General features: G+C 41.4%; 2 protein-coding genes across 7 annotated transcripts in view; one reads left to right on the top strand and one right to left on the bottom strand.

Annotated features, from left to right (window-relative positions):
- The window catches only part of hfm1 (helicase for meiosis 1), a 50,299-nt gene extending 45,574 nt beyond the window's left edge, over window positions 1-4,725 (bottom strand). For 4 of the 6 annotated variants that reach the window (XM_062022286.1, XM_062022284.1, XM_062022283.1 and 1 more), the window contains exons 1-4: window positions 3,247-3,338; window positions 2,525-2,624; window positions 2,308-2,447; window positions 1,915-2,149 (exon numbers count right to left, since the gene is read on the bottom strand). In XM_062022286.1, coding sequence (XP_061878270.1) covers window positions 1,915-2,149; window positions 2,308-2,447; window positions 2,525-2,624; window positions 3,247-3,256 — 485 coding nt within the window. In that variant the 5' untranslated portion in view covers window positions 3,257-3,338. Of the gene's footprint in view, window positions 1-1,914; window positions 2,150-2,307; window positions 2,448-2,524; window positions 2,625-3,246; window positions 3,339-4,504 lie in introns of those variants that run through there. The other 2 variants (XM_062022285.1, XM_062022287.1) reach the window with 2 other exon arrangements.
- Window positions 4,726-10,373: 5,648 nt separating this feature from the next.
- znf644a (zinc finger protein 644a) overlaps window positions 10,374-18,038 on the top strand; it is a 28,188-nt gene continuing 20,523 nt past the window's right edge. Inside the window, 3 exon segments of the mRNA XM_062022288.1 lie at window positions 10,374-10,386; window positions 10,389-12,767; window positions 13,288-13,860. Of these exon segments, the coding sequence (XP_061878272.1) occupies window positions 10,374-10,386; window positions 10,389-12,767; window positions 13,288-13,860 (2,965 nt within the window).

Here is an 18,038-nt window from a genome sequence, read left to right on the forward strand (position 1 = left end):
TAAAAACGTTATGACAGACCGCCTTAAAAAACGGAATGAAATTTAATTTTTTTTTACTGAATGAGACACCCAGAATGTACGTGAAAATAAAGAATGTGGGATTTACAATATTAACTATGAACGATAAAACACTGAATATTGACAACATATGAACGTCACTACCCCTCTCGATCGACATATTTTACAGCGAAACGCAACAAAAATGCAACAAACACAGCGAAATATAAACATGAAGGGTAAAAAAACAAAACACTTACTATCTGATACATCTGATATATCACTAAGCTTTAGAACTTTGCTGTAAAAATCTCCTTCCGAGTCTGTCCCTGACACCCACATTTCAGGCTGGCCACTCTGTAAACACTCTGTGGAAACGCTCCCCACCCACACTGTTTGGTGCCTCGTCTAAGCTGCTGTGACTTAGATTACCATAGTAACTAGTAGGGGTGTAACGGTACGTGTATTTGTATTGAACCGTTTCGGTACGGGGGTTTCGGTTCGGTTCGGAGGTGTACCGAATGAGTTTCCACACGGACATATTAAGTAGCGTACCGCACGTTGTGTAAACAATGCACACCGAGGCACAACACACGGCATGCTAGCAGCGACCGGGCTACGACAACATGTAAAAGCCAGAGCTGGAAGACCCTCATGCCTTGTTAAGATCTCCCGTTTGGGAACACTTAAGCTGCGCGATACAACAATGGAGGACGGAGGTTTGCCGACATTGTTCAGCAGCTGCTTCTGACAACACGTCAAACATGCTAACCCATTTGAAGCGTCACCACCGCATTCAAGCAGCCTCTCCTCGGCAAGTCAGGCAGGGCTAAAGCAATAACAAATGTTTTTATAGCAGCAGATTTAAGACCATATTGCATTAGAAACTAGATTTTGACCCACTTCTATGGTGGAAGAACAATAAGCCCATATATCCTCTTACTGCCAAGTTAGCCAGAATGGGGGGGGGGAAGATAAGTTAATCTAAGGCTGAGTTGACTTGAAACTGTTTAATGTTGCACTTTTTATATGTAAAAGAAAAGTTTTGTCATTTTATTTAATCTGAGCAACAACTTGAGGCAGTTTAATGTTGATTAACGTGGACCCCGACTTAAACAAGTTGAAAAACTTATTCGGGTGTTACCATTTAGTGGACAAATGTATGGAATATGTACTGTACTGAGCAATCTACTAATAAAAGTCTAAATCAATCAATCAAAAAAAGCACTTTATACGTAGAAAGGTTTTGTTAAGAAACCATTTTGAGCCTTATCTTATTTAGTTTTTATTTTATATATGTTGACCACATTAACCCTGACAATGGACCCTGTGTGTATATGTATGTTATGCCATTGTTTACAAATTTGGTAAATAAATAACCAAAAAATGTATATTTTGTTGTTTTCTTACTGTACCGAAAATGAACCGAACCGTGACCTCTAAACCGAGGTACGTACCGAACCGAAATTTTTGTGTACCGTTACACCCCTAGTAACTAGTATATCATGCAAAAGTGCAGATTCCAACCATTCAAATACTTTGTATAATTCAAGACTTACGGTCATTTGAAAACATCGCTGCACATCATAATGGCAGCTACAGCCCCCGGGCCTTAAATTGCCCAGGTCTGCTCTAGACCATCGCCTGAAACCTGGAAGTGCCTCTAGGTCACTTGATTGCAACCTAACTAAACTCTACACTCACTCTCACTTGTTTTAATGCTACGCTCAAGCTGCTCGACCATCGAAAGACGGACGTGACGTCATATACAACCCAGCTATTGCAGTAGCAAATACATTAATAAATCAAAACAGTCAAAAAAAATCCCCATTCCCCAAAAGTAACACATTTGCCAATATGTGCATTGGAAGGAGGATGTAATTTTGAATTGTGGAATTAATATGCACTGCCACTTGCCTTCTCCGCAGAGGTGAATCTTTACTATTGCCCACAGATAAATATTTAATGCCGATGGATCCTTGATCAGCGTCCGGCAGACTTTCATCTTCAGCTATGGCGTCAAAGCCTTCACCTCCCCAAAGGCCATTGTATCCGACAGTACTGCAGCTGCCATCTTGGATGTCCTCGTTGTCTTTCTCAGCGCCGTGTAACCTGCGGAAAATGCCAGCTGATCCTTGTTTTAGTGGGAAACCTGTGAATTGTAAAGGAGAGTTTGACATGAGGTTTGTATTGATGTTATGTTTTTTATGGAAAGTAAAAAGCTTTCAAGCCTAATCAAGCAGGAATGTTTGTGCGTCAATTTAGTATGATTTTATACAGTTTTATGCAAATTAAGTGAAAAGGAATTACCCCTTAATCCAGAACATGACATACTGTACAGGGCAGCCAACGACTCAGCCTCTTCCTGCATAACCTGAGTGGCTGGAATCTGTGAAAGAGACGGAGGTGCTTTCAGCTGCCATGGATCGGCCTCCCCATGTAGTGGCTTTCTGTTGATGGCAACCCAAAATGGTAACTAAACTTAGAGTGATGAGAACATGTTTCAGTGCATTTTCTTTGTACTTACATTGTGTGGACAGTGGGTTTCACAAAAAATAGATTGTCCAAGGACAAGGTGTAGTCATCTGAGTTGAATGTCTCATTCATTGTCGATTTAAGGGGTGTCACTACCAGTTAATAATAACGTTGAAATTAAACACATGAACTATAGTATTTTGCTTTTCAAGATCACATAGGCATTGAGAAATGATGTTTTATTCTTCTGTACCCGTGGTTTTAGCAATATTGACTACTTTTCCATGCAGATAATTAGAACCCTACTGATTTTAGCCATAGCTGTTGGAATTGCACTAGTCTGTGCTCCAAATATTTCTCTTTGTGCATTAAGAAGGCAAATATACTGATATAAACAGTATGTGCTTGTAAATGTGTCTGGGTCACATTTACCGGCATGGATTCAGTTCAGCAAATGATGCCCACACATTTTCCATTAGTTGCATTTTTTAACATTGGATGTTCAAATCAGACACTTTTGTGCTTTAGTTTCTCTCAATGTCATTGCAAATGTTAAATTCTCATTTTTTTTAAAACGTTGTATTTATTCTGTTACAAAATCAGTTTGTTGAGGAACAAATTAACTATTTAGCATTGCTAATGGTTAGCATGAGAGCTAAGCTAATATCATAGCCTTATGAATGCCCTACATATAGCATTTTTAAAAATATATTAGTTAAATTAGACTCATAATACATTTTCAACTACTACTTTTATCTTTTTCTGAGTACCCACCTTTGCTCATTACTTTCAAATTGTTACATTGCTAATACAATTCGGCCATTGCATAGTCATTAAATCTGACCATGGGGATTTTTAGTAGTCTCTCTCATTGCCAGTTTTGGATAAAACACAACTTCAAATCACTACCAAACTCATTATGTCTGCACATTACTCATTTTAACGTCAGTAATTGCACTTTTATTAAATATAATGGCGATATTATTGTGGTAATAATAATGTCATTTTTAATGTAGTGAGGGGAGAAAATCAGGCATATCCAGAGCCTCCTTTCACGTTTAACCGATTATTATGCAGAAAGTTTAGCCGATCCATCCATTTCCTACCGCTTGTCATGACAAAATAATGACACCTTTGGGGTCCACTGATTATTTTTGTTGAGACTTGTTTATGTGGAAGTGAATTTTTGTCTTTATTGCAAAAGATTTATTGGACTCTGAATTTATGTAACTACATTTTTTAAATTAAATTTTGTGCACTGGATTTTTTAAATTTTATGCTGCCAATTTCATTGGATAAAAATGTGTGAGCAACATGTGTATTTAAAATACCGTGTTTTAAAATTCAGTGTGAAAAAAAATTCAGTGAAGAACTATTTGTTGCTTTAAAACTCAAGACCCACTTCCGGTAAATTGAGATTGGAGCGATCATGTTTTATGAAGCAGCCAATGACATGTTAAGTTTGAAGTCGCGTGACCCGAGTCAACCGGAAATTAGTTTTGAAGCAAGTCATATATTTATGCACTGGATTTTATTACAGGGAATTTTCACACACTGAATTTTAAAAACACTGTTTTCAACAAACTGATAAAAAAAAAACTCAATTATATTGTCAGCATGATTCGATGTAAAAAAAAAATTCAGTTCAAAAAATATAAACGCAAAAAATCCAGTTTCACAATTTCCAGTGTCAAACAATCTTTCGTAATAAATACACAAATTTACATCCATACTTTTGTGTCCCCTGATTAATTTAGAGACCATATCGCTGTTGAACACGTTGGCGGTGCAACAAAGAGCAATGCGAAGGCAGCCATGGGGGCTTAATGGTAACATCGCGTCTGTGTTCTTCAGCGAAGTTTCTATACCCAAATCATTGTGTCCTGCAGTTTTTTTAAACCACAGCTGGTAATTTAATTTAAATACCAATTAAACTAGTTTACGACGGTTATTCACCATGGAGCCATCAAAAATCTGCCACCTAAAGGAAGCGTTCATTAACTCCTTTTTATGCCTCCTATGTGGAACGTACCATTCTGAGATCTCCGCGGGGGTGCATACTTGGACTCCTAACATTACGTGGTTAAATCCACCTCGACAATAACTTTGATTCGCAGCTTAAGCACAAGTTGTTGGCGTATCGAAGGTCTCCTCATGTCCGTTGTGTTGGTTTCGGGTCTCTACGAGCACATGTACGCCCGGTTGGCCATTAAGAAAATAAATGATCTGTGCCACACCAGACCGCCACGGAAAATGGCGACTGTGAAGTAGATGGACGACGAAAGTCAGAAATTATCAAATGCTCCGTTTTCCTCGCGTCCAGTCTCCATCTGCACCTTTTGGAGGTAATGTGTGCTGGGGTTTTTTTAACATTATATTGCCACCCGTGTCGAATCTTGTGAGTGGTGTTTGTCATTGGCTCCAGTTCAGCCCGGGTAATGGGTTTTCTTTGGTATGGAACAACCTTGTTGGAATGGTCTGCAGCTCATGAGAGCAGCATCCAACAACACATGCTAATAATAATGGCAAAAATATTACCAAACAATGATCAAGACCGCTCCATACAAATGTCAGCCGGGTTTACATTTGTAAACTACACCGGCGAAAGTTTTACACTCAATTCACAGGCGATTGTCAACATGCATTATTGTCTTTGACCCCTCAGTTTTGTCTCTGGTGTGTTATTGTTTTGAACGTTGAATGCACTCCCTTGTTGTGACACTTATATAGCTACTTGTGCCCTTCCTAAATAGTTGTTTTTAATGAAACCTCTAAGCAAATGACATCTATGATGTATTATTGAACCACTAACGCTTGAATAACTTCATCTTAACCCTTGCATTATAGACACAAACACCAATGGGTGCATACAAACTGGTTTTAATGTGTTCATGTACATGACAAGTGTGCTCACTATTACTGTAAAACAGGGGTTCTGAACCTTTTTGTCTTCGGGGCCCAACTTTTCCACTACAGACGGTCCCCTCCCATCTACTTTTTTAATTTAACAACCATGTCAAATTAAAAGCACTAACCAAATATACTGCATAAGTTAGCAGACCCGTCAGCGATCCTGTTCTGTCTCCCTGTAATGTTTGTCTGATCTTGAATGGGATTGTGCTGAAAATTTTAATTTCCCCTCGGGGATTAATAAAGTATTTCTGATTCTGATTCTGAAGAGACTCATAGATAACCGGCGAAAAATACATTTATAACAATTATGTAGTGCTGAAATAAACTAAATTAATAATGATTATGTTTCTTAAAACTGTCAATAAAATTAAAGAGCAAATGAAAAAACAGCTTCACTACTTTAGCCGTCATTTTTGCACTTCTCTGACTTTAGCTCCTGACTTCTTCTGTTTGTTTGATTTTGCCATTACTGCCACAAGTGGTGGACAAGTGTATTACAACATACGGACCACAGCTGTTATTTCATACTTGCCAACCCTCCCGTTTTTAGCGGGAGAATCCCGGTATTCAGCGCCTCTCCCGACAACCTCCCGGCAGAGATTTTCTCCCGACAAACTCCCGGTATTCAGCCGGAGCTGGAGGCCACGCCCCCTCCAGCTCAATGCGGACCTGAGACTGAGTGGGGACAGCCTGTTGTCACGTCCGCTTTCCCACAATATAAACAGCTTGCCTAACGAATTCAAACGAATGGAAACAAGAATTTCAGTTCATCCAGGACAGTTCGAAGGGGAAGGTGTATGTTGCCTGTAAATATGTAGAACAGACTTCTCCATTGAACACGGTGGCCGAAATGATATACTCATCATGAACGGAGAAGTTAAACAGGACAATACTGCCATCTAATGGATAGCCACCGGAACACTGAAATTCAAGTATTTCTTTTATGTAAGAATATATATATATATATATATATATATATATATATATATATATATATATATATATGTATATGAAATACTCGTGTTGGTGAGTTCTAGCTGTAAATAACCACGCCCCCCACCCCCGACCAAGCCCCCCACCCCCACCTCAGGTCTCAAGGTTGGCAAGTATGTGTTATTTGGACGGGCCTCTAGGATTCTCTCGCGGCCCAACAATGGGCCCTGGCTCTATGGTTAAAGGGGCTGTTTGCAACATTTACACAGATGCGTAGAGGGCGCTAACTTTCCACTGTGTTTTAAGCGTTATATCCCGCCCTCTTCTAGGACGTAATGACATAACTAGTTATGTACGTAACACAAGCACGCGCATTAGCTTTAGCTGTTGTTAGCTAATAATAGCAATTTGGATAGTTGGCATTTGCTGTCACGAATGTATATTCTATCATAACAACAACATGACTGCAATTGTTCATTGCTTCTCTTGGACTTCTTTTGTATGTGTGCACACGCTTCCTGCGTGTACGTGTTGAGGCATATTTGGGTTGGTAAAAAATTACATAAACTTAGTAATTTTGAAAAATCTAGACTGTTTTAGAACAGATTTGTTTGGTTAAACCACTAGTGGCAACATAAGGTAGGCCTGGGGGTGGGGCTCGATAGCGAGAACTTGGTGAATGGGCCTGTCCCAGTCGGGTGCTTTGTGAGTTGGGCGGCAGTCGAAGGCAGGTCACTTGGCGGTCCGATCCTCGGCTGCAGAACCTAGCTCTTGGGACGTGGAACGTCACTTCGCGGGGGTAAGGAGCCTGAACTGGTGCGCTAGGTAGAGAAGTTCCATTTGGATCTAGTCGGTCTCACTTTGACGCACAGCAAGGGCTCTGAAACCAGTCCTCTCGATAGAGGCTGGACTCTCTTCCACTCTGGCGTTGCCAGCAGTGAGAGGCTCTTACCTCTTGTTGCCCTCGCGGCTCAGAGCCTGTACGTTGGAGTTTAACACGGTGGACCAAATGGTAGCTTCCCTCCGCCTATAAGTGTTGGGACAGGTTCTGACCGTTTGTGCTTACACACCAAACAGCAGTTCAGAGTACCTGCCCTTTTTGGAGTCCTTCGAGGGAGTACTGGAGAGTGCTCCCTCAGGTGATTCCCTTGCTCTGCTGGGGGACTTCAATGCTCACATTGTCAACGACTGAGACCTGGAGAGGCGTGATTGGGAGGAACGGACGCCCTGATCTGAACCAGAGTGGTGTTTTGTTATTGGACTTTTGTGCTCGTCACAGATTGTCTATAAAAGGGGTGCCCATTACGTCGATCGCGAGCTACCAGTCGATCGCGAGCTACCGGTCGATCGCGGAGGATGTGTCAGTGCTCGCCAGCCAGGGATAAAAATAAAAAAAATAGACCTAAAGATGAGCGCTCATTAATCTTTACCAATACGTCACTTTATTGACATTCACGGCACTCGAGGGTCTTGTGAGATTATTAAGAAAAAATTAGTTGAGAAACACTTTTTATTTCAACAGACTCTCACGCCGTACCTGCCGTCAAAACTCTAAAGACCGACTGCACAGTTCCTATCTTCACAATAAAAGCACTGCTTCATCCTGCCTGCGCAAACAAAATAAGAGTCTCAGAAAGCTGGCGTGCACAAGCTAGCAAGACACGGAGTTTGCCGTCAATATATTTCTTGTAAAGTGTGTAAAAACGAGTATGGAAGCTGGACAAATAAAATGCCAAAAACCAACCACTTTCATGTAGTATTTTTTTCTCTCCATTTGAAAATGTGGACGTTATCATCACCACTGTCTGATTTCAATCAATGCAAGTCATCAGAATCAGGTAATACACCAACTTATTTTCTTGTCTTCATGAAAGAAAGGAATCTATATGTGTTAAACATGCTTGTATTATCATTAAACACCTTTAACTTGTTAACAAAAACGTCTCTTTCAAAAATAAATGCATATAAATGATATATATGAATGAGGTAGATCCCCTCGACTTGGTCAATTGAAAAGTAGCTCGCCTGCAGAAAAACTGTGGTCACCCCTGGTCTATAACAAACATCATGTTCAAATGTACACCCTAGGTCGCAGTTCGATCGACTTTGTGGTCGTATCATCGGATTTGCGGTCTCATGTTTTGGACACAAGAGAGGGGCGAAGCTTTCAGCCTTCAGCTCCGATAGTGGGGGAGGATGCTGGCCCAAACCCATGAGGGTTTACTAGGAACGGCTGGCAAAGTCTTCCGTCGGAGACAGTTTAAATTCCCAACATGGGAGAACTTCGAACATGTTACAAGGGATGTGCTGGATATTGAGTCCAAGTGGACCATGTTCCGTGCCTCTATTGTCGAGGCAGCCGATCAGAGCTGTAGCCGCAAGGTGGTCGGTAATCTCAGAACCTGCTGGTGCACACCAACAATAAGGGTTTTCGTCCCGGTTGTGGAACTGTGGACTAACTCCATATTTTCAGCAATATTCTTAAGGGTGCATGGGAGTTTTCCCAACCAGTCTGCATGTGTTTTGTGGACTTTGAGAAGGTATTTGACCGTGTCCTTCGGGAAGTCCTGTGGAGGGCTGCCCTTTGTCACCGATTCTGTTTACAACTTTTATGGACCGAATTTTTAGGCACAGTCAGGGCTTTGAGGGGATTTGGTTTGGTGGCTGCAGGATTAGGTCTCTGCTTTTTGCGGATGATGTGGTCCTGCTGGCTTCATCTGGCCAGGATCTTCAACTCTCTCTGGATCGGGTCACAGCCGAGTGTGAAGTGACTGAGATGACTATCAGTGCTTCCAAGTCCGAGTCCATGGTTCTCGCCCGTAAAAAGGGTGGAGTGCCATCTCCGGGTTGGGGAGGAGATCCTGCCCCAAGTGGAGGAGTTAAAGTACCTCAGGATCTTGTTCATGAGTGAGGGAAGAGTGAATCGTGAGATGGACCGGCGGATCGGTGCAGCATCTGCAGTGATGCGGACCCTGTATCGGTCCGTCGTGGTGAAGAAGGAGCTAAGCCGGAAGGCAAAGCTCTCAATTTACTGGTAGATCTATGTCCCTATCCTCACCTATGGTCATGAGCTTTGGGTTATGACCAAAAGGACAAGATCACGGGTACAAGCGGCCGAAATGAGTTTCCTCTGTCTGGTGACGGGGCTCTCCCTTAGACATAGGGTTAGAAACTCTGTCATTTGGAAGGAGCTCAGAGAAAAGTCGCTGCGTCTCCACATCGAGAGGAGCCAGATGAGGTGGTTCGGGCATCTTGTCAGAATGCCCCCCGAACGCTTTCTTGGGTAGGTGAAGGAGACCACGGGGATGAACCTGGACATGGTGTAGAGACTGTCTCCCAGCTGGCTTGGAAACGCCTCAGGATCCCCCCGAAGGAGTTGGACAAAGTGGCTGGGGAGAGGGAAGTCTGGGCTCCTCTGCTTAGGCTGCAGACTTCAGATAAGCGGAAGAAAATGGATGACTGTATAGTTGTTTGTTTAGTTGTAAACTAGAGGTGCAGATTGTGTCGATCTATGGCTGTCGTAAAGGGGCCCTATTATGCAAAACCAAATTTCTTACCTATTAGTACCTGCTGTTGTTTGTTTGGGATCTGCATAAGTCCCGAAAATTTGAAATCAAACCAATAAAAATAAAACTCGCTATGGAAGCGCTAAAAACTACAACAAAATGGGCGGGGAGAAGATGCAGTCCAAGTGGAGCCACGTAAATAAGACCGCCCACAAAACGGCACATCCTGAAGAGACGGTCAGAGAGCGGCTCAAACGGTCTGTAAAACATTACCTATGCTAAATTTGATCAAAGAACCACCAACCGACAAAGTATGTATGTAGAATGTTTTTGGACTCTGGAAGGGAAACCCAGAAAAAACCCATACAACTCCCCTCACACACAACATGCAAACAGCCACCTGAGCTACTTCAAACCCAGAACCTTCTAATGTGAACCACTGAACATTGCTCATGAAATGTGTTACTGTCTCATCACTGCAGTCATACAGGTTTTGCTCCAAAAAAAAACTAAACTGAAAAATATTACCTCTTTTACCTTCTTTAGGTCATGGCAGCTGAAATGTATGTCTGACTGGTGTTGATGGAGATGACAAAGATGCAGATCCGGACATTAACGCCCTCGTCCTTCTGCAAGAATCAGTGAAAATGGCGGAAGAATCAACCTCTGGCAATGACTCTTTTCACAGTCTGACTCTGAAGCAATCCAGTGTCCTAGATGTTCTGTCAAACACAGACATGTTGTCTCCTGTTGGCTTAGGCAATGGACTTTCTTTACATGAGGCCACACAGGCTGATGAACTCAACAGTATGCTCATAGAGAAAGATGAGGGGAAAAGCATAACCCAGTTGAAAACAGTGCAGGAAATAGATACTGCAGAAATTTGGGGTTTTGATGTGGAATCTCCAGAAAACTCATCAGATGATTTCAGCAGCCCCAGTGATGTCCAATGGGATCCTCATAAAGAGTTTATGCAGTTTCTCTTGGAGAAACACAATGATTCCTCAAGTGAGGAACCTATAGAGGTATTACACTCTCTAAACAGCAAGGGAAGAAGAAAACGGAAAATGGACATGGTTGCCATGGCGGACCCCTCAGAGGACATGCACCCTGATTTGAATCACAAGTCATCTGAGGATTATTCTCATACAGAAGACCAAGTGGGCTCCATTCCTCTTAAAGATGTCAAACAGTCAAGGACTTTTTCCAAGCTGCAGACATCCAAGACAGTAAATGTTCTGAGTTATCCCAACGGAACCATGAAAGCCATCAAGCAAGTTCTTCGCAATGTACCGGAAAGACAGTCGCATGAAGACAACCCAAGCTGTGGCCTTTCATTGTTGAAGGACAGGCTCACACCAAATTCTCATTCAGAGGAGAAAGCGTCCTTTTACCCATGCCCAAAATGTAAGCTCGTTTTCAAGAAGTCCCATTTGCAGCGTCATATGAAAACTCACGAAAAGCCACCAAATCTTTCGCCAAAGACTTTTACCTGTGGAGAATGTGGAGATTCTTTCAGACAAAGTAATCTTCTTATCGAGCACATGACCGTACACCATGAAAATAGATCACGGCTACCCGGCAAACTCAAAGGATGCACGGACAAGAACAACGAGGAGAAAAACACAAAACTTTTCTGCCCGCAGTGTCCATTCGTTACAAACTGCCCCAACACGTTTGTTCAACATGCAAAAACCCACGATAAGAGAAAGTTTAAATGCGACAAATGTAGCTACAGGACTGAGAACAGCTACGATCTTCGCAGACACAGTCTCATACAGCATACAGCAAAAACAGTTTACAGCAAGCAAATCTGGGGCAATAACTCTCAAACCCTCTCCTGTAACATTTGTCCTTATAAAACTTTTAGCAAAACAGTTTTTAAAAATCACTTGGTGCGTCGCCATCAGCAAGAGTATGAGGAATATGAATTTGCGCGGTATGCTGAGAACAATGCACAACCATTCGAAAAGCAGCACATTCCTTTTTGCACATCGATACAAGATGCAGAGCTAACATCAAAAATTATGATTAAAAATCAAGTCTCCTCAAAAAGGCCTGCCGAGTCAAACGACATATCTGATTTATTTAAAGGTAACAAGATCAGGAGCGGTTTCAATTCTGAACTAACTGAATCCAAACTGGACAAATCCATTAATGTTTTGCTGTCCCGGCAAAATCATGTGAAGAAGACTAAATCTGTAACTGCTTCCAACTATGAAAATGAAGGTTCTGATCAGGTAGCGCCCCCTACCGTTAAGGAAGATACGACATTATCTTCAAATGGCCTCACAGGATCGTCCCATTACGCTGATAGAGTTCCCAATTGCAACCCAGCTCAATCGCCGATCAAGAAGTCGCCATCTAAAAGAAAGATGTCAACCCCATATCGCAACACGCCGGACCAAGACTCACGTTTCATCTCGCCAAAACCTTCGCCAAGCCCAAAGAGACTAAACCAAGGAGACGCAGACGAATATGACAGAAAAGACACTTTCCGTCTTAAAGATTCGGATGACGATGGTGTCAATCCAGAGAATCACAATTTAATTTATACCTACAGCAGAAGTATGTCGATACATGATGCTATGCAGGCATCAAAACATATTTTTGAGGAAACGAAGAATGACGAGCAGAAGTACAGTGAACCTACCATTAAAGAAGAGTGCATCGAAACAGAAGTGTACGACTCTCATCCGGTGGCTTTGCAAGAATCCATAGCAGAAGACACGGCCGAGTTGGAACTGGATCAAAAGAGCTGTCCCTACTGTTCTGCAGTCTTCAAGTCGGGAGTGGGGTTGTCCAATCACGTGAGAGGACATCTTCACAGGGTTGGACTGACCTATAGAGCGCGCCATGTTCTGACTCCTGAGCAAGTGGCTTGTAAAGACCGCAAGCCCAAAATCCCACAGAAGATCACAACGTTCCGGAAACTGAAAACAGGTACTGGTTATATATTCTTTTTTTTTAGCTGCTGGGTGATAAAACAGCATTGTTGTGATTAGTGAGAAGATTTGAGTACTGTAATTTCCGGGCTATTGAGCGCACCAAAATATAAGCCACACCCACCTCTGGACGAATGTAACAAAAGCCACAGCATTGACTTGAAGGTAGAAAAGTATACAAGTATAATCCCTTCACTAGCCTACCAGAGAGATCAGTGAGCAGTCTTCGTCTTTCTCTTCTCCTTGCGGCAGTCCGGGGCCCGTTAGTGGTGGTGGGTTATTTTATCGGAGTGGGTCTGTGGTGTGTGTGAGTGACAGGAAGAAAAGCTCTGATTTGCTAGTGGGGTTTGCATATAAATCTCTAGACCTAAGAGAAAATAGTTTTATAGTGATAGTCTACAGGAAACTGGTACATTTTATGATGCCATCACCTCGTTGTGATTGAACGGACTTGAACTTTTTGAATGTTCTACTGGATGAAACAGTTTAATGCTGACTTTCTTTGTGTTGTTTTGCAGTGTTGCAATTGCCGCCAGATTCTGAGGACCCAGGTCTTCATTCCTGTCCGTTATGTGGGGACTTTTTTAACAATAGGAAAGGACAGTCCAACCACGTACGTGGCCACCTCAAGAAGATTGGTAGAGGCTACTTATCAAAGAACAGATCCCCATTAATCGCGTTCAAGGAGTTGATGCGTAACAAAAAGGAGTACCTGAGGGCCGTTGAGATTCTCGGAAAAAAACAAAACCATTTCCATCAGGGAGCTGGTCGCTTCACGCCAGCCTCCTTTGAAAACCTTCAGATTAACTTGGACTCAAGCGTGTGCGAGGATGTCAAACCCAAACACCTGCCTGTGTTTTCATTCCTGGAAACGGACGATGACAAAAGGCGAATACAGACCAAGTTTGATGACAGACATTCTCTTTCCGACACCACCGCATTGATAGGAATTCTGAAGAAGAGAAAGTGCCAGGAAGACTCCAAACCCAAGGGAGTTCTACATGTATCCAGGTCTCCTGTAGCGGTCTCCTCAAACAGCGAACACAGTCCTGGACCAAAAGTGGCCGCTTCACTGCCAGTCCCTGTGTCGGGTAAGTGACCGCATCCAAGTCGCCATAAAAATGTGATTTGTGGATGTTTTTTTTAATCTTTATCACGTTTTTGTGTGTGTTTGATTTGGAATATATAGTGATGTTTATGTAACAACAAATGGTTAGGACTCTGAGGACACTTTTTGACAAAAGTCTCAAATATGTCTTGCAGCCTCTTGCAATAATGATATACAGTCATGGCCAAAAATATTGGCATTTCTGTCAAATATTGCACCACTTCTCCCAGAAAATTGTTGAAATTACAAATGCTTTTGTATTCACATTAGGGGTGTAACGGTACGTGTATTTGTATAGAACCGTTTCGGTACGGGGGTTTCGGTTCGGTTCGGAGGTGTACCGAACGAGTACACATGCTAGCAGCGACCGGGCTAAGACAACATGTAAAAGCCAGAGCTGGAAGACCCTCCTGCCTCATTAAGATCTCCCATTTGGGAACACTTTGGCTGCACGATATAACAATGGATAACGGAGGTTTGCCGACATTGTTCAGCAGCTGCTTCTGACAAAACGTCAAACATATGTTGCACCTTTCCTGCTTCCGGCTCCCAGACCGTAGCCGAGGAGCGCAGGGGAGACACTCCTCCAGGGCCGATGTATTCTCAGGGGCAACACCCTTCACTCTACCCGGCAGTGGGTCTCCACAGCTCCGGACTCCAGGGTAAATGACGAGTCCGGCGATTAGTTGCTAATCGTGGCTTTATTGAGGTCTTGCACACAGCCAATCCAACAAAACATTAGCCACTCCCCGCACTCATGCTACCGCTCCCTCACATCGCTCGCCCACACACTCACCTCACATGCTGTCACATATTAAAGGGCCACACACACACATACGCTACTCTCATAACTCATTTGAAGCGTCACCACCGCATTCAAGCAGCCTCTCCTCGGCAAATCAGGCAGGGCTAAAGCAATAACAAATGTTTTTATAGCAGCAGATATAAGTCCATATTGCATTAAAAACTAGATTTTGACCCACTTCTATGGTGGAAGAACAATGAGCCCATAATACTCTTACTGCCATTGTTAGCCAGGCTGGGGGGGGAAGAAAAGTTAATCTGAGGCTGAGTTGACTTGAAACTGTTTAATGTTGCACTTTTTATATGTAGAAGAAAAGTTTTGTCATTTTATTTAATCTGAGCAACAACTTGAGGCAGTTTAATGTTGATTAACGTGGAGCCCGACTTAAACAAGTTGAAAAACTTTTTCGGGGGTTACCATTTAGTGGTCAATTGTACGGAATATGTACTGTACTGTGCAATCTACTAATAAAAGTCTCAATCAATCAATCAAAAAAAGCACTTTATATGTAGAAAAGTTTTGTTAAGAAACCATTCTGAGCCTTATCTTATTTAGTTTTTATTTTATATACTGTATGTTGACCTAATTAACCCTAGCAATGGACCCTGTGTGTATATGTAAGTTATGCCATTGTTTGGTAAATAAATAACCTAAAAATTTATATTTTGTTGTTTTCTTACTGTACCGAAAATGAACCAAACCGTGACCTCTAAACCGAGGTACGTACCGAACCGAAATTTTTGTGTACCGTTACACCCCTAATTCACATGTTTGTTTATTATTATATATTGTATTATATTTTACACAGAACTCCAAAAATGGACTGGAGAAAATTATTGGCACCCTCAACTTAATATTTAGGAGCACACCCTTTGGAAAAAAATACTGAAATCAATGGCTTCCTGTAACCATCAATGAGTTTCTTACACCTTGGTACTGGAATTTTGGACCTCTCTTCTTTTGCAAACTGCTTCAGGTCTCTCACATTTGAAGGGTGCCTTCTCCCAACTGCTGTTTTTAGATCTCTCCACAGATGTTCTATAAGATTTAGATCTAGACTCATTGATGGCCATTTCAGAACTCTACAGCCTCATTCTTCGTTGCAATCTTTCATCAATTTTTCTCTTCCGTCCACACCCAGGGAGGTTAGTTACAGTGCCATGGGCTTTAAACTTCTTGATGACATTGCGCACAGTAGACACAGGAACCTTTAGATCTCTGGAGATTGACTTGTAGCCTGGAGATTGTCCATGCTTTTCCGCAATCTTCGTTCTCAAATCTTCTGAGAGTTCTATGCTCTTCTTTCTTTTCTCCATGTGCAGTGTGGTACACACAACACAAAGGTTGAGTCAACTTTTCTCCATTTTAACTGGCTGCAAGTGTGATTTCTATATTGCCAGCACCTGTTACTTGCTACAGGTGAGTTTAATTAGAAAATAAAGGCGCATCACATGCTAAGAAATATTTCTTACAATTTTGAAAAGGTGCCAGTAATTTTGTCCAGTCCATTTTTGGAGTTCTGTGTAAAATAATATCAGATTTGGCTTTTTTTTAGTGTGTGTTGTTCCAATGCATCTAATGCAAACAAAAGAAATAAACATGTGACTACCAAAGCATTTGTAATTTCAACAATTTTCTGGGAGAAGTGGTGCATTATCTGACAGAAATGCAGGGGTGCCAATATTTTTTACCATAACTGTACAGTGTTTCCCATAAACTGCCAAGATACCTGTGGCGGTGGGGGCGTGGCTATGGGCATGGTCACCATGACATCGATTAATTTGCATAATTTACTACAATAATATGATTTTCTCTAAAAAGGCTCAAAAAATGTATACTTACTAATTAATAATAACAGTTTTGTTTTAAACGTCCATCCATCCATCCATCCATCCATTTTACAATATAATTACAATACTTTATGTACATATTTATATACAGATTTGAACAATAAGTTATTCCCTGAAATATATTTATTAATTTTGGTTCTTACAAAAAATATATCTTATGAAATATAAAAGCTAAAATGTCTCTTAAAGCTCTGCCCCTTTAATTAGTGCATACTAAATAATTTAACTTTAGCCTACTACTACAACCATATTATTTACCAGCAACATAAAGTGAAACAGAGGCAGAGGTGTCCTGCCACAGTCAGTAACAAATAAACAGAAAACAGTAGTGGTCAAATACAAATAAGGCAACAAGAGAAGTATCCTACACTTCTCTTTTGTAAAGTAAATCTGAACAGCCTATATGGGCATCTACATCAACTATATGATTTGCCTGAGAAGCTGGAAAGGACAAAAAAAATAAATAAATAATAATAATTTATTTTTTATTTGTGGCGGACGTTATTCTTTCGTGGCGGGCCGCCACAAATAAATGAATGTGTGGGAAACACTGCTGTATGTGAGGATATTATTTGGTTTAATAGAACCAATCCAAAACAGGATACAAAAGCTCCTAATTTAGCTGTGGAAGTATGCGGTAACATAGTTCATAATTTCCAGTTGTATTACTATTCCACAACTATGCAATCCAATCCCCTTCATTTATACAGCACTATTAACAACAAAACTGTCTGCACATTAAAAAAAAACAATAAAAGTAATGAAATTACAAGTATTTAAAATGAAACAAGTAAACAATAAACAAACAAATAATAGAATAAAATAGTAAAAGACATCAATATAATAGAATAAAGCAATAAAAAACACAGAGGACCACAAGACTCACACCGATTTAAAAGCCAGAGAATAAAAGTGGGTTTTAAGACGAGACTTAAAACATTCAACAGTAGGGGCCATTCTGACATGAAGGGGTAGAACATTCCAAAGTTTAGGGCCCACAACAGAGAAGGCCCTGTCTTCTGTAGTTTTAAGCCTCGTTTTAGGCCCCACATGTTGGAACTGGCCCTCAATGCGCGAGCATAAATGTAGATGAGGTCAGTGATGTACTTTGGGGCCAGTCCATTCAAAATTTTGAAAACAAACAGTAACATTTTATAATCATTTCTAAAACGAACAGGAAGCCAATGCACAGAAGCGAGAATTATTTGGTTCCTGTTAAAAGTCGTGCCACAGAGTTCTGGACCAACTGTAAGCGTGACCGTGCATTTGGACTTATTCCAGTGTCAAGTGCATTATAGTAGTCCAGACCTGATGAGATAAAAACCTGCATGACCTGTTCAAATTGTTTAAAAGATAACAAAGATTGAATCTTTGATAAAAGCTGAAGGTGATAAAAACTTGATTTAACAACGACGTTGATTTGTTTGTCAAATTTAAAACCATGGTCTATGATGACTCCCAAGGCTGGTGGCTGTGGGACGTACAGAGTTCTTAAGAAAGTCCAAG

The sequence above is a fragment of the Entelurus aequoreus genome, linkage group LG16 (assembly GCF_033978785.1).
Source record: "Entelurus aequoreus isolate RoL-2023_Sb linkage group LG16, RoL_Eaeq_v1.1, whole genome shotgun sequence".
NCBI classification, from domain to species: domain Eukaryota; kingdom Metazoa; phylum Chordata; class Actinopteri; order Syngnathiformes; family Syngnathidae; genus Entelurus; species Entelurus aequoreus.